This window comes from Malus sylvestris, chromosome 16 (assembly GCF_916048215.2).
Source record: "Malus sylvestris chromosome 16, drMalSylv7.2, whole genome shotgun sequence".
Lineage (NCBI taxonomy): Eukaryota > Viridiplantae > Streptophyta > Magnoliopsida > Rosales > Rosaceae > Malus > Malus sylvestris.
The window spans coordinates 4,713,523-4,729,062 of record NC_062275.1 but is presented as its reverse complement, the minus strand read 5'-3'; the positions used below and the strand labels follow the sequence as shown (position 1 = coordinate 4,729,062).

Genomic DNA, 15,540 nt, shown 5'->3' with positions numbered 1-15,540 from the left:
AGTGAGAAGGTTCCTGGCCACCACCGCAGCGGTCATATCATTCTTCATCACGGAATCCCCAACGGTAAGAGGACCAGTGGGGGAGACGAAGGATGGACGCCATATGTTGTCTGGAGAAGGCGGGGCTGCCTCTTCAACAAGGTTCAAGTCAAAACGACGGTCGGAGGGGCCAGACATTTTCAAAGGTGTTGAAGAGAGAAGAGGTCGGACAAATCAAGATCTTAGAAGTGCAAGAATGAAGCTTCTACTGGTGGAGATTCAAGTGTGCTTTGGAACTTAATGCCAGCCCCTATAAAAATCTGCACTCGACGGAGCTTCAGAAATCGAAGAGGCGCCTGCTCAGAAATCGAAGAGGCGTTTGCTTTCTCAAAAGCTGGGCTGCTTAGAGATCACGAGGGTTGATCTCAGAAATCGAAGAGGCGTTTGCTTTCTCAAAAGTTGGGCTGCTCAAAGACCACAAAGGCCGATCTCAGAAATCGAAGAGGCGCTCACTTTCTCAAAAGCTGGGCTCCCCAGAGACCACGAGGGCCGATCTCAGAAATCGAAGAGGCACCTACTTTTCCAGCCTTGTCAGCACCTGTCACACGCACACTCAGCTTTGCGGAAATTATGGGCATTCTATCGAAGACTTCTGGGGAAGTAGAAAACACATGAATCTTACTGTTCAATCACCCACTTGCCACACGCAACAATAGCTCATGGGTACCACAGAAAACTTTGCCAAAGTTCTCTGCCAAAGTTGAGCACGTGAAGCTTGCAGCTCCCACTTCATCACTCTGACCAAGAAGGGTAAAAGAATAGCAAATAAACAGCACTAACAAAGTTTAAACCCATAAATTTTGAAGGTCTAGCTACCATATTATTACCCACAAGGGTAAAGGAACAGTACCACTGCTGGATAATTGGAAAGTCCCTGTGTGTCAACCTCTGTGCTTCGTGGCAAGGTAGACTAGCAAACATGCCCAACCTTTACTCACATTCGAGAAAACACTCCCAATAAGATTGCTTGCTCCAAAATCGAAGAGGCACCGTCCTCCGAATCTCGAGAGCCAGACTCCCAACATGACTACTTTCTTAAAAATCGAAGAGAAGCTTCGTGGCAAGGTAGACTAGCAAACATGCCCAACCTTTACTCACATTCGAGAAAACACTCCCAACAAGATTGCTTGCTCCAAAATCGAAGAGGCACCGCCCTCCGAATCTCGAGAGCCAGACTCCCAACATGATTACTTTCTCAAAAATCGAAGAGACGCTGCTCCCCGAATCTTCGAGAGCCAGACCCCCAGCATGATTGCTTTCTCAAAAATCGATGAGGCATCGTTCTCCGAATCAATCGAAGAGGCGCTCGCTTTCTCAAAAGCTGGGCTGCTCAGAGACCACGAGGGCCAATCTCAGAAATCGAAGAGGCACCTACTTTTCTAGCCTTGTCAGCACCTGTCACACGCACACTCAGCTTTGCAGAAATTATGGGCATTCTGTCGAAGACTTCTGGTGAAGTAGAAAGCACATGAATCTTACTGTTCAATCACCCACTTCCCACACGCAACAATAGCTCATGGGTACCACATATAACTTTGCCAAAGTTGAGCACGTGAAGCTTGCAGCTCCCACTACATCGCTCTGACCAAGAAAGGTAAAAGAATAGCAAAGAAACAGCACTAACAAAGTTTAGACACATAAATTTTGAAGGTCTAGCTACCATATTATTACCCACAAGGGTAAAGGAACAGTACCACTGCTGGATAATTGGAAAGTCCCTGTGTGTCAACCTCTGTGCTTCGTGGCAAGGTAGACTAGCAAACATGCCCAACCTTTACTCACATTCGAGAAAACACTCCCAACAAGATTGCTTGCTCCAAAATCGAAGAGGCACCGTCCTCCGAATCTCGAGAGCCAGACTCCCAACATGACTACTTTCTCAAAATTGAAGAGAGGGTAAAGGAACAGTACCATTGCTGGATAATTGGAAAGTCCCTGTGTGTCAACCTTTGTGCTTCGTGGCAAGGTAGACTAGCAAACATGCCCAACCTTTACTCACATTCGAGACAACACTCCCAACAAGATTGCTTGCTCCAAAATCGAAGAGGCACCGCCCTTCGAATCTCGAGAGCCAGACTCCCAACATGATTACTTCCTCAAAAATCGAAGAGACACTGCTCTCCGAATCTCGAGAGTCAGACCCCCAACATGATTGCTTTCTCAAAAATCGAAGAGGCATCGTTTTCCGAATCTCGAGAGCCAGATACCACAGACCACTTTTTCAAAGTGCTCTGACAGAGTTAAAACATGTGAAACTGGCAGCTCCCACTACCGTGCTATGACCAAGCAGGGTAAAGGAATAGCATTACTACTTGTTGTTAGGGAGACTCCTATATATGTCGACCTCCATCCCCAACGGACAGGCAGACCTGCAAAAATGCTCAACCCTTCATCATATCTGAGAGGGCACTCCCAACGAAGCCTTTCGAAATATTCAGCTTTCTTTCCCCCCGATAATACCTCTGCAAACAAGCTATACTAGAGCAAGAATATCTCATATCATCAGGGTTAAAAGCAAGAGTATCCCATATCATGCTTTTTCCCTGTCTTTTCCTTTGGCCTTGTTTTTACCTGCAAGACAAGGAGAAAGAGAGCAATCAGTCAGCAGTTGGAATCAAGCTTCCAGCCAGGAACTGACTGCCTGGAACCCCTTACCTGATTACTTACCTGGCATTGCTCTCGAGTACTCATCTTCAACATCTTATGTTTCCAGGGAAGATTCCGCATCTGCTTGAGGAACAGATAGGGCAAGTGCGAAGGATACAAGGAAGCATGTGGAGACAAGCGTAACAGCACACGTGCCGATACATCCATTACTCTGTCAAAAGCAAAAGTATCCCATATCAGCAGGGTGGAACGTACTCTAGATTTGATGGACTTGTTTTGACCCTCAAATTCTTCAGTCGGCCTTATACTCTGGAGGAAACCAGAAAACCCTCCAGCTCAGTTCAAGAATAAGCCTGTGGAAAGTTACTTCTTCAAAAGCAAAAGTATCTCATATCATCTCTTCTCATTTTTCTTCTCTTTATCCTTCATGCTGCTGCAAGATGGGGAGAAGGTGAACAATCAGTCGGAGCTCTGATTGCTTACCTTGTCTGTCACCTCTTTCAGCAGACCCCCTAGCTCGGCGACTTGGGGGACTCCTACTACATGGTTTGTATCGCGCTTGACCAAGCCTGAAACTACAAGTAAGCTTCAAGTGAAATTGATACATTACCTTGTGCATCTCCACCAGTTAAAGATACCACCCCTGGATGGAGGAAGAGTACTTCCAGAGAAGATGCCACATCTACCTATGAGACAGATAAGGCAAGTCAAGACGACACCACACTCCGATACTTAGAAGTTTCGTGATTACGAGATCATTCTCCCACAATATTTCCTAATGTCATTTGTACTAAATCATTCACTTGTACTCACTAAAGGAGAGCTTGAACCTATGTACTTGTGTAAACCCTTCACAATTAATGAGAACTCTTCTATTCCGTGGACGTAGCCAATCTGGGTGAACCACGTACATCTTGTGTTTGCTTTCCTATCTCTATCCATTTATATACTTATCCACACTAATGACCGGAGCAATCTAGCGAAGATCACAAAAAGCGACCGTTTTCGCTACCTAGGATCTATCTTGCAAGAGAACGGAGAATTAGATGGAGATCTCAACCATAGAATACGAGCTGGATGGATGAAGTGTAAGAATGCATCCGGCGTGTTGTGTGACCGTCGTAGGCCACTGAAGCTCAAGGGAAAATTTTATAGGACGGCAATAAGGCCAGCGATGTTGTATGGCACAGAATGTTGGGCGGTGAAGCATCAACACGTACACAAAATGGGTGTAGCGGAGATGAGGATGCTTCGTGGGATGTGTGGGCACACGAGAAAGGATAAGATTGGGAATGAGGATATCCGAGGTAAAGTAGGAGTAGCCGAAATTGTAGGAAAGATGAGAGAAAATCGGCTCCGGTGATTTGGACATGTGCAAAGAAGGCCGACTGACGCTCCGGTTCGAAGATGTGACTACGGGACAGAGGTTCAGGGCCGAAGGGGTAGAGGAAGACCTAGGAAAACTTTGGAAGAGACTCTAAGAAAAGACTTAGAGTACTTGGATCTAACGGAGGACATGACACAAAACCGAGCGCAATGGCGTTCTAGGATTCATATAGCCGACCCCACTTAGTGGGAAAAGGCTTTGTTGTTGTTGTTGTTGTTGTTGTTGTTGTATGTTTGGACGAGGAACTTTAAAATACTTTAGACATAATTGTTTAAGATGCACAACAAAAAGATCAACAAATTACTAAAGCATTACAAAGCTACTACTAACTCTACTAATACACTACAAGGTAATTTCAAATGACATCATAAAGTTTGCTCAAAGATATAGTATCTGGTCATTTTCTAGTTCATTTATCGAATTCTTTAGCTCAAGGTTCTATAGAACTATAAAGTACCTCATCGCATTATCGGTAATTTGTTCTCAGTTTCCACCTTTCTAAGTAACATCCTGAGCATTTTTTATGCTAGAAAGTGAAAATTTGTGTCGTGAATTTGTTGAGAACAAAAAGAAGTGCTGAAACATTGGAAAGTGACAACCAAAAACAATATAACAATATACAGCTCAGGAAAGATATTCAAGTCGAACAACCAACTGCTTCGAGCTACCCAACAAGTTGGAGAACCAAATCAACAGTTTTCTCTGGTTGGACGAAATTAACGTACATATACATGAAATACAGGACAACCGAAGATGGAACGAACCAAGACTTGCACGACATAGCCTTTTCAACAAGCAATTATACAGAACTCTCACTGCTGTAGGCCTTCTCTGTTCTCTATTGTTTTGCACTTTTTGTTTGTTCCAATTATATTTTCCAACAAACGTAAACGTTTTCATTTATTTTCCCGCTGAATCACCCTCACCATGGCACGGAAAACCCTCTGGTGTTTTCTTGGCTCCATGAATTAGGCAGTTTCTTGATGTGGACTTCCATTGGGTCCTGGCGCTACCGCAAATTGTACACCCCTATGTTGCCCGGATTGAAGAACAAAAGCAACTTGGGTTGCTGCCATTGCTGCGGCCTCCTGTTTAGCCATATTACAAATGAGAACAATAAGGAGCGATAGAAATAAGCACAAAATCTATGGATCATGTTAGTTTTCAAATCTCAGACTCTACTTTACGACATTACTTTCGAATATACCAAGTGATTATCATGTAGCTAAGTAAGTCCAACACGGAAAGAGTAGAGTCAGAAAAAAAAAACCCAACGATGGGTAAGAATTAACATTTGAAAACAGAACTGAACGTAATGCTGACCTGTCTTTGCTGTCGACGCTGCAAGATACTGATGGCCCAAGCCATAATATAGCAGGGCAAAAGAAAGCCAGCCGCTCTAAGCAAGAAAAGCTGCAAAAGCACCAGCCAGTTTATCAGCCTCAATGAACTGTATCTCACATTCATTAAAAAATGTAGCACCAGCAAACGTGTTGATAGAAAATGCAAGTTCGAATCCACTTACAGAGAAAATAGCAGATGAGTCATCCCCAGAGTCGGAGTCAGAATCTGAGACTCTCATTGCATGCCGCAAGATTAGAAGGCCCATTAACTGCAACATAAAAAACCAAAGCTATTTATCATACATGAGGAATAAGAACTATGAGAAAAAAATTAAATGTCTTCTTGGTAAGTTTTGAAAATTATTTGTCTTACAATCAAGGCCGCTGAACGGAAGAATGGAGCTCCACTACTAGTTGAAGAATAATCATCATACTCAGTATCCATAAACTGACGTTCTGCCTCTGCAATTGACAAAATGCGTGGATCATCCAAACTCAAGGGAGTGCCAGAAAGTGTCCAGGCACCACTGCAAGAAACATCCATAGCCATAGATAAGTAAGATAACTATAAGTCTGTAAGGCCTCCATATTGCCTTTTATAACAGTTTTATTCATAAACATGACAGAAGTATTAAGTAGCACAGTTACCTAAATAATCAAGAGAAATCACACAAACACTTGGGTAAAACATGAACAAATACAACAACAACAACAACAACAACAAAGCATTTTCTCACTAAGTGGGGTCGACTAAATGAATCCTAGAACGCCATTGAGCTCGGTTCTGTGTCATGTCCTCCGTTAGATCTAAGTACTCTAAATCTTTTCTTAGGGTTTCTTCCAAAGTTTTCCTAGGTCTTCCTCTACCCCTTCGGCCCTGAACCTTTGTCCCGTAGTCACATCTTCGAACCGGAGCGTCAGTAGGCCTTCTTTGCACATGTCCAAACCACCGTAACCGATTTTCTCTCATCTTTCCTTCAATTTTGGCTACTCCTACTTTACCTTGGATATCCTCATTCCTAATCTTATCCTTTCTCGTGTGCCCACACATCCAACAAAGCATCCTCATCTCCGCTACACTCATTTTATGTACGTGTTGATGCTTCACCGCCCAACATTCTGTGCCATACAGCATCGCCGGACTTATTGTTGTCCTATAAATTTTCCCTTGAGCTTCAGTGGCATATGACAGTCACACAACACGCCGGATGCACTCTTCCACTTCATCCATCCAACTTGTATTCTATGGTTGAGGTCTCCATCTAATTCTCTGTTCTTTTTCAAGATAGATCCTAGGTAGCGAAAGCGGTCGCTCTTTGATATTTCCTGATCTCCAATCCTCACCCCTAACTCATTTTGGCCTCTATTTGCACTGAACCTGCACTCTATATATTCTGTCTTTGATCGGCTTTAAAACATGAACAAATACATAAGAAAATTTGACTCACCCAAATTCAATAGTAGTTTCATCAGATGGCGGACGAGGAGGTGCGGTATAGCCAGGTTGGTAAGGCTGTACATAATGCCAAAGACCACCAATTAGGACAAAATGCAATTTAAGATTGCTTGGAATGACTTCAAATTTTCAAAATAGATAAGATGCAAATAACAATCCAAAATATTTCTCCATCTAATTTAATCCCAAAGTGCTTATACAAAACAGAAGATACTATTCCAAACTCTGAAAGCAATGTAAGCTATCTAACTTTGATTCACCCGCTCAAATCTAATTTTTATAGGTAAAGATGTCCCAATTGTATCACATCATTTAGGAAAAGGTCAAGGGCCATCTCCCCCCTTACCATGTCACCGCATAAATTCAACTGTCATCCACCCATTACTAGATTTTAATTCCTTATGATGCAGTGCAGGCCGAGGATTCTAAAAGAAAATTAACACTTCACTTTTCAACAAATGAAAATTCAAGTAACCAAGGTGGTCGGAAAATGAAACATATAAGCTTATGTGCAACATAAGATTAGCGCCAAAACTAGGTACAGAAAATTCAAGGGGCATACCTGATGACAAATTTCACAAGTTATATCTCCTTTCTCATTGCACCAATGCTGAACGCATTTTCTATGAGCATACTGAAAAATAAATGAGAAAAACAGTGCGAAATCAATTGGAGACCCACATGATAGACAGATGTAAATTAAACTTCACCACGCACAATGCGATCAGACAAACAAGAAACCGAAAATAAGAAGACAAGAATATAGATTATTAGGCACTAGCTCATGAAAAACAATATATGCTTTACAAATCAAAATTATGGACTGCAACAACTTGTCAATAACATCAATGATGAAAAATGCGCGAACAAGGAGGGGCAGGATCGGTCATTTCAACACGAAATGTGGCACAGCATATCCTATTGACCTAATGGATTCCACAAATTAAAAAATAAAAAAAAAACTAGCTAGAAAACTCTCCCATCGATGTCGAAATGCTCATACTTTCATTTGGGGACATTTCATGATACTCTCTCCGTCCCGAGCACTAAACAGTAATATACAAATTCGAAAACATGCCCTACAACGACACAACTGAATTCAAATCCGCACCAATTTCAATTTAAAAAAAATAAATCCAAATTTCATACAAAGACGGCAAATTTATACCTTGAGGCTGCCACAGCAGGCGCAAGGAGATTCCAAATTGCTAATGCTATCCTCATCCTGGCAAATGCGGCACTCCGCCGTCTGAATCAGCTGTTCGTCCTCCTCCGCCGACGAACTCGAAGACGGCCCGGCAGCATCCCGCTCCGGCTCCGGTCCAGCCGGCTCGGGCACATAACCGGCCTCAGCAGCAGGCTGGGAAGGCGGCTGCGCTGCCATGGGCCGAAGGAGACGGTCAACGTACAAAACTAGGTGGTCGCTCATTGCCGATTGCACAGAAAAAAAGGAACCTAACCGAATTGAGCCAACACAAATTACCAACCAAAAGAATCGAATTTCGGGTCAAATTAAAGCCCTAGAAAACCCGGGATCGCGCTGGATTGACACAGCGGATCGGAGCTTTCCGACTTCGGGAGAAAAAAAATCTTACCTCCGAATTGGAGAAGAAATCGAAAGCGCGTTAAGATAACCAGGGAAGAGAGAGAGAGAGAGAGAGAGAATGTCGTTGATAATTTGGATTTGCCGAAAATACCAGTGTCCGATTTGCTTTTAGCGAAATTGCTATATATAGTGCTGGGTGTCTTGTCCTCGACTTCACCGAACGACTATAAGGGTATTTTCGTCATTCTGATTTTACGTTGCCGCGTAATACGACCGGTTCCGCTGTGCACGTCCGAAATTTATATAAAACCACATTGATTCGGACAAATGAAATTGCTTTGTCATCCTCGTCATCAGATTCTTCCCCGCCGGCTAATTACTGTTGTTTCTTTTTCTGGTTGGAAAAGGGGTTAAAATTAGGAGCCCAGACAAATTTACTCGATAATAAATATGGATCGAGATATTATAAATTGATCATTATAAATGAAACTAACTAAATAAAAATTATTATTAAAATAAAAAATTACCTAAACCTAAATCAAGACTATAAGTCACTAAACTATCTGTCACAAAGTTTTTTTCTCTGTAGATGTGTCAAAGTTTGCATTGCCACGATCTTGGAAGCAATTCTCAGCATAAATTCATTTACCATCAGAATCTCTTAAAACACCACTTGCTCCAATATAATTATTATTTCCCTTCTTGCAACCATCAACATGAAGCTTATACCAACCTGAAGGAGGAACATCCGAATGGCGAAAAGATTCAATCCTATGCAGATTATCAATCTTGTGGGTATTAGCCTTCAACCATTCACAATTATTGTTGCTTTGTTAGCTTTATGCAAACTTCAAATTTAACAAATAAGGGAAGGCATTTTAACTCAAAATTGTCTCTAAGATTGTCATAACACTTCATTTTGATTAACAGAAGTGATTCATGAGTTTGTCTACCATCAATCATTTTGGCCATTCGGTGAAAGATCTCTGCTAAATAAGGATCAAAATTACAAAAACACCCTCAATTTAATAAATAATGGGTCAAAATGATTTGAAAAAAAAAATTTGAGGATAAAGAGTTTGGATTAAGCTAACAAAACAACAGTAAGGGTATTAGAATGATATGCAATGCCCTCAATTTAATCTGGTGTCTGGAACATAAAAGAGTTTGGATTGAGAATACACTTGAATTTTAAGAGTATTAGATTGATATGCAGCACAAAAAAAAAAAAAAAAGGCAAGATAGGCCAGGGACTATTATAGTCCCTTAATTGCTATGCCACTGCTCGAACACCCTCAAATGGCTAAATGTTATAAAGAATAATGTTAGGTAGTCAACAAATAGCACTCATTTGGGAATACTTATGTATAAAGTGTTTGTATTAAACGCATCGATTTTTCTACAAGTGACTTTAGTAAAAAAAAAAAAATTGTGGAAATTTTTATTAGAATTTGAAGTGCTTTTCGAAGAAGTCAAATGATTCATTGGAAAGCACTGCAACCCAAAAACACTTTGGATTTTTTCTATTAAACGTAGTCAGAATGCTTTTAATTGTAATAATACGAGTTTAGCCCCTTTAAAAACAGTGTCAAACAGACAATTAGTTGGGTAAGCCTACAAATCATTAACATCCCTCTAATTTGGTTACTTTTACAAATTTCTCAGAGTAATTATGTTTCCAATTAGGCACTTAAATCCAACTTTTGAACCGACCCTCAAGCCTACGCAGCTCCAATCCGCCAATGGAAGATTGCCACCTTCGACTGACTTTCAAAATCATGGTCTTAAATTTTCCTAACTTTGCTTTAATTATCCAAAATTGGGGGTGTAAGTAACGTGCTAGTGAAGCTAGGTTTGGATCAGTATTAATTAATTAGGTAGGATAAAGCACACATCAAATTGGGAAGAGACCATTAATTTCCCTACAAAAAAAGTTAATTAAAATATTAATTGCTTCTAGATGTCCCTTCTTTTTGTCACGCTGATACAGCAGCTCAAAATATACACTCGGTCAAACAAAAATGGTAGGGTTAGTTTTTCCCTTTTGTGACCAACTAGCTAGAAGTCTAGCGGTGATTCTCTTTAAGAGCCGGACATTTAATATGTAGGCCGTACTCTACCCGGCTTCTTAGTTTCGAGCGAAAATATGCGAGTTCATTTCCGTAAACTTTGATACAAAAGCTCCGATCGACTTCAGCTTCAGCCTTCAAATGGAGGGATCTCATGGCATCAACAACGACAATTTTCACTGAACATATACATTACAAGAGGCTTTCACTCCATACAGACGATCGAGAGAACTGCAAATTCTTTCATTAATCCAAACGAGAATAACAATTGTGACGAATAAATCACGTGCATTGCCACATTATCATACAACGATACAACTTTCTACATCTATCTCCAAAACCAACATGCCCCCATTCCCTTTATCCTAACCTTCTCAATGGCATTTGGGGGGCAATGAGAGCTCATATGGTATAACAAATAGGAGGTATCGGGCTTCCTCCGAATACAATGGGGATCTAAGACTAGCTCTGGCACAAATAAGTTACCTCTAAATTCTGTGTAGATAGATGCACACCAGAGTCTCATTTCCAGTTGGTAACATCGAGAGGGTGGGCCTTTGGCAAGAAGCCGAGGCTGCTCAAGTGAATCGGGTTTGGCACATCGCACCACTCTTTCAATCCGAATCTACATAGCATGTGCATTCCTCTAGATGACGCTATCAACATTTACTAACACGAGTGACTATATACCGCCCTTTCTCCAGATCGTAAATTGTCTTCAGCTGTGGCTTCCTCCACTTTGACACAGACCACACTGTAAACATCAATATTGAAAAGATGAAAATTATTGATAGCAATGTGGGAGATCCATCACCAATTATGGTGGTAAGCCAATCAGAGTGCCCTACGTCCAAATCAGATGTACTTTGCAAGATGAAAGCCCCCAGAGCCCAATCGAGTGGAATACTTCCCACCTGATTTGCAAACCCGATCCTGGTAATTAAAAAAAAGCGACAAACAATAAGGTACAGATTCGCATTCTCATCCAATACAATATACAATTCTGAAGTAAAACGAGTAACACCTTTCATCATCCAAAGCAAGTCCAAGACTATCGTGAAGTAGGGCCACCGCATATGCTGAAGAGAAGCAATAGTGCAGCAAAGCTTCTTCATCAAGTGTTGGCCATCTCTTCTTTATTTTTGACCAATCTTCTCCACAGAATTGTTGTCCAGCTATCATCAAATCCGAAAGAAATGCTTTTGGGGCCAAACCAAAAAACTAAGCAAGTTGTGGCAAAAAAGAGAGTATAAGAAACATAATTGAATGCATCGAAGTACACTGACTAAGTTATTAACATAAGTATAAAATAAATACAAAAATTGAAAATCCTTTTTTCAAATCTGAAAAGGTATACTTCTTGCTCGACACTACAAACTAACGGTAAGAACAGTACTAAGAAGAAACTGATGAAAAATAGAGAAGTGAGAAGCAAAAACCTTGGATGTATAGAAAAAATTTTCTGTAGCCAAAATCTTTCCCCGAAGCTTAGGAATGAAAGTTGATCCTATATCGCAATGTTGATAGGAGCATTTCTCTGATCACAGGCAAAGAGATAATCATAGTTAAATGAGAGTAAATACAAAATGTGGCACGCAAATGTAATAATACACCGAAGATTGAAGAAGAATATCTAAAACCTTTTCCTTTCTGCAGCATAATTTTTGCAGCAGATCTGCACTCAGAGAAGTTACCCCTTGATTGTAGAGCAGATAGATGTCTATTCTTCCCAACCAAAGAACTTGGAGAAAGCTTCGAAGACTGCATCTTATGTGAGTAGCCTTTAGGAGTGCAAGGATCTGATGACATTCTTTCCTGAAGTGACTCGGCAGCTGTATTAATGAGAAAAGGATGTAAGAAATCCAGAAAAAATATCCTGTTCTAAATGTGAGACTTAAACAAGTACGCCGAATATTCATTTGATCAAAGGAAGGAATCAACAACTAAATCAGATTACAATAATGAATTCAAACGAACTTTACATAAAGACATAAAAATTGTTTCAAAATAACTGTGCAAAAGGAGGAGTATGAACTGCATAAATATGCTCCATACTACCAAACAGTCAAGTCAAGTCAAATTCCTAGTATATGAATAGCAGAAAAAAGGAATTTGGCAGTTCATATAACTATTGTGCTATTGTTAAACATTAGACACGAGTATAATTCAAAACTACAAAATTCTGTTTTAAGAATTTATGAACCATCAATTGTAGAATTCAGCACAAACAAATGTGAACCAGCACAAATCCATTGCCTTCAAATATAGACAGATCCTATCAGGACAGGAAATGACACTCTGTGTTTAAAGAAGTATCAAGTTCAAGGATGCCGGACTCACAAGAATATATTGGAATTCAGTAAGTCAAATAACTCAAGGTTCAAGGCATTCATATAATCAGTGAAGAAAGCAAAGCTTGTATCTTTACCTGAGTCGAAGTCTCCTGAAACAATACCCTCTTTCAATGAATCAAACGCAACATTCTGCAAAACCAAATTACTTCTAAACTTCAAACCATAAAGTAATGCCTTAAGGAAAATTAAAGTTTCAAGCTTCCATTTGGCTGGCAACTTTAAACAGAGTTAATAGAACTAAATAAATACCTGGCCGAAATGAAGAAAGCTGTGACTGTAGAGATTGTAAGAGACATTTCCAAATTTAACAGCACGGGAGAACTCGGGAGGCACCGGCTCACTTGAAACAAATGTCACCTAAAATAAAATTGCACTGAACATTATTAGACAACCAAAAATTAAAAACTTCAAATTCCTAACTGCTTGAACCATGCACAACTCTCCCAACTCTTTTCTCCGTTAATTTTTTCAGTAAGTTAGAAAAAACACCTCAAGAGTTTAACTAGAGTTAAAAAACAACTCAGCTAGCCACTTTTCATATTCTAACTAATTCTTACTTGCGAAATTCCTTTGTTGTCATTCACCCATTCATCGTCAGCTGGATTTTCCTCTAAAAGCATTGTACTTGAAGCGTTTTTCTCTAAAATGTACTATTATCAAGGACTATTAAGTGAAAAGACCTAAACTTTTTAGTGCTTGTGGATGAAGAGATACCTAATCATATTTCCCAATACAATACCAATTCCCGAATAACAGATAGAAGTCACCTAACCTGAGCAGAAGCTCCACCAAGTTCAATTATCCCAGTTGTCTGCATTGGATCACCACCCAGAGTCCCAAGCGCGTGGTTTGCAACAACCCAAGCATATAATCCTTCATCAGATCCTACATCAACCAGAATTTTCAGCAATACGAATTTGAAGACTAACTCCGAAAGTAAAAATCTACGAACTTGAAGTTGACATAAAACTAACTAAGAACATCATTGCAAACAATCTTTCCTAACATCCGAAATCGGCTTGTTTCGCACAATGCCATTAAATTTAATTTCAAAGCTTATTCATTTCACTTCAATTGTATTGCAATTAATACCAAAACCACCATGAATTCACAATTAACAGTACCTGTAATGACGGAAGCCCACTCGTCACGAAACTTAAACCCGGAACCCCGAAGCACCTTCCTACAAGAATTCAGAATCCGATTCTGGACACCCAGATCAAGCAATCGGAGCCCCGCCGTAGCCATAAGCCTAATCTCCGTTTCCGCCCAGTGCTCTTTCGGAACCCTCCCCTTCCCAAACTCCACGAGCTCCCTCAACGACCCGCCTGCCGATTCTGGATCCTCTGCGTACGCCGAGAGCCCAGGATTGACCCGCATCGATGCCAACCCGTCCTTTCCAAAATCAAACACGGCGCCATTACCGCCATCGTCTCCGTACCCGAAAACGTGGATCCGGCTGCCCGTACTCCCACCGTCAATGACAATCCCGTACCGTTTCGTACCAAAATTTATTGAATCTCGCGCGGAAACGAGAAAGTAGCATACTGTGAGAGCGAGTGCGATGGCGACCGAGGCGAAGATTAAGAGGCTCGATCTGGGGTTGTGCTTGGGGCTCCGGGAGAAGAGATTGGATCGGGTGATGGGTCGGATTTGGAGCTTAACCGGATCCATATTGCTGTCGTCGTCGTCGTCGGCAGGCTTCGAATTGACCCCTTTACGGGTATTCAATCGTCGCATGAAAGGGGACCGAGAATCATAGGAATTTTCGCAGGTAATTCGACGACAACAAGGATGATGTCCTTGCTTGGTTTCTTAACTGAAACGCAATGAACAATTAAATTCAAATGTATATGTGTAAAAACATGAAAAATGAGGGGGTGTTTGATCCGAGACGGAGAGGGCAGTGATCAAAGTGTCGCCCTCTCGATCTCTCTGTCGGTCGTCGCAGATGTTGGTATCTGGGAAAAACGATCGACCTTTTGGTTTTGCGCGTTGCGTCCTAAAGAGGCAGGTTCCTAGCTCTCCTCCGACAATTCCCGGTTCGGTTCAGTTGTCCAGTTGTCCAGTTGTCATTCTTTACGGTTTGCCGCCCTGGAATTTTTATTTTTTTATTTTTTTGTGTTAATCGGTTAATTAGTTATCACGTATAATGATTGGTAGGGATCGAACGGCACTAGGATTCAGGTATAATTGCTTTTAACTACTGCAATAAAACGTTATCAGAAGAATTGAAAGGATGCTTTTCATTTTATTTTGAGAAAGTTGAGTAAACACGCAATCGCGAAAATATTGATTATCTTTTAGCAAGCGTGAAAGGTATTGGATAATATTTGTGTTTTTTTTATAGGGGAATATACTTATTCTTTACTTACGAATAACGTATTTTCATTTTTTGAACATTATATAATTAGAATCGTTTATTTTTTTATGATCATTTGAAATTTATACATGCAAAAAATTATTTAATTTGGAAATGTTTTTAGTCAATCGCATGATTTTGTTAAGTAAGTTACATCCTTCATCTAAGTATGAATCATAATTCTCGTTAATCTTGAATAAATTAAAATGTTGTTATATATTGTAACAAAAAAAAACATTGATATATACAAAATATTAAAAGTGTAAGATACTTTGCTTAAGCCTTCATGTACTCAAGTCACGTGCTGTAAGTCTTCTAGCTCTGTGTGTAGTGAAAAAAAGTCAATCCTGCACGTGAGCCATGTGCTAATCTTGTGG

The 15,540-nt window shown here is 40.5% G+C and overlaps 2 protein-coding genes across 4 annotated transcripts; both read right to left on the bottom strand.

The window, feature by feature from the left end:
- Positions 1-4,625: 4,625 nt before the first annotated feature.
- Positions 4,626-8,555, bottom strand: LOC126607139 (uncharacterized). 2 transcript variants are annotated; one of them, XM_050274603.1, is made up of 8 exons: positions 8,428-8,555; positions 8,001-8,287; positions 7,395-7,466; positions 6,825-6,889; positions 5,750-5,903; positions 5,559-5,666; positions 5,357-5,446; positions 4,626-5,121 (listed from the first exon to the last, which is right to left on the bottom strand). In XM_050274603.1, exons 2-8 carry the CDS (start codon positions 8,259-8,261, stop codon positions 5,002-5,004), a joined length of 870 nt encoding a protein of 289 aa, XP_050130560.1. In that variant the 5' UTR covers positions 8,262-8,287; positions 8,428-8,555; the 3' UTR covers positions 4,626-5,001. The 2 variants fall into 2 exon arrangements, with proteins under 2 accessions (XP_050130560.1, XP_050130561.1); XM_050274604.1 differs by having other exon boundaries at positions 5,559-5,645; positions 8,001-8,542.
- Positions 8,556-10,669: 2,114 nt separating this feature from the next.
- On the bottom strand, positions 10,670-14,862 carry LOC126607129 (probable apyrase 6). Of its 2 annotated transcripts, XM_050274582.1 has the most exons (9): positions 13,926-14,862; positions 13,574-13,686; positions 13,051-13,158; positions 12,876-12,930; positions 12,088-12,279; positions 11,887-11,984; positions 11,472-11,668; positions 11,296-11,380; positions 10,794-11,201 (listed from the first exon to the last, which is right to left on the bottom strand). In XM_050274582.1, the coding sequence occupies exons 1-9, from the start codon at positions 14,539-14,541 to the stop codon at positions 11,166-11,168; spliced, it is 1,500 nt and encodes a 499-aa protein (XP_050130539.1). In that variant the 5' UTR covers positions 14,542-14,862; the 3' UTR covers positions 10,794-11,165. The 2 variants fall into 2 exon arrangements, with proteins under 2 accessions (XP_050130538.1, XP_050130539.1); XM_050274581.1 differs by having other exon boundaries at positions 10,670-11,380; positions 13,926-14,861.
- Positions 14,863-15,540: the final 678 nt, after the last annotated feature.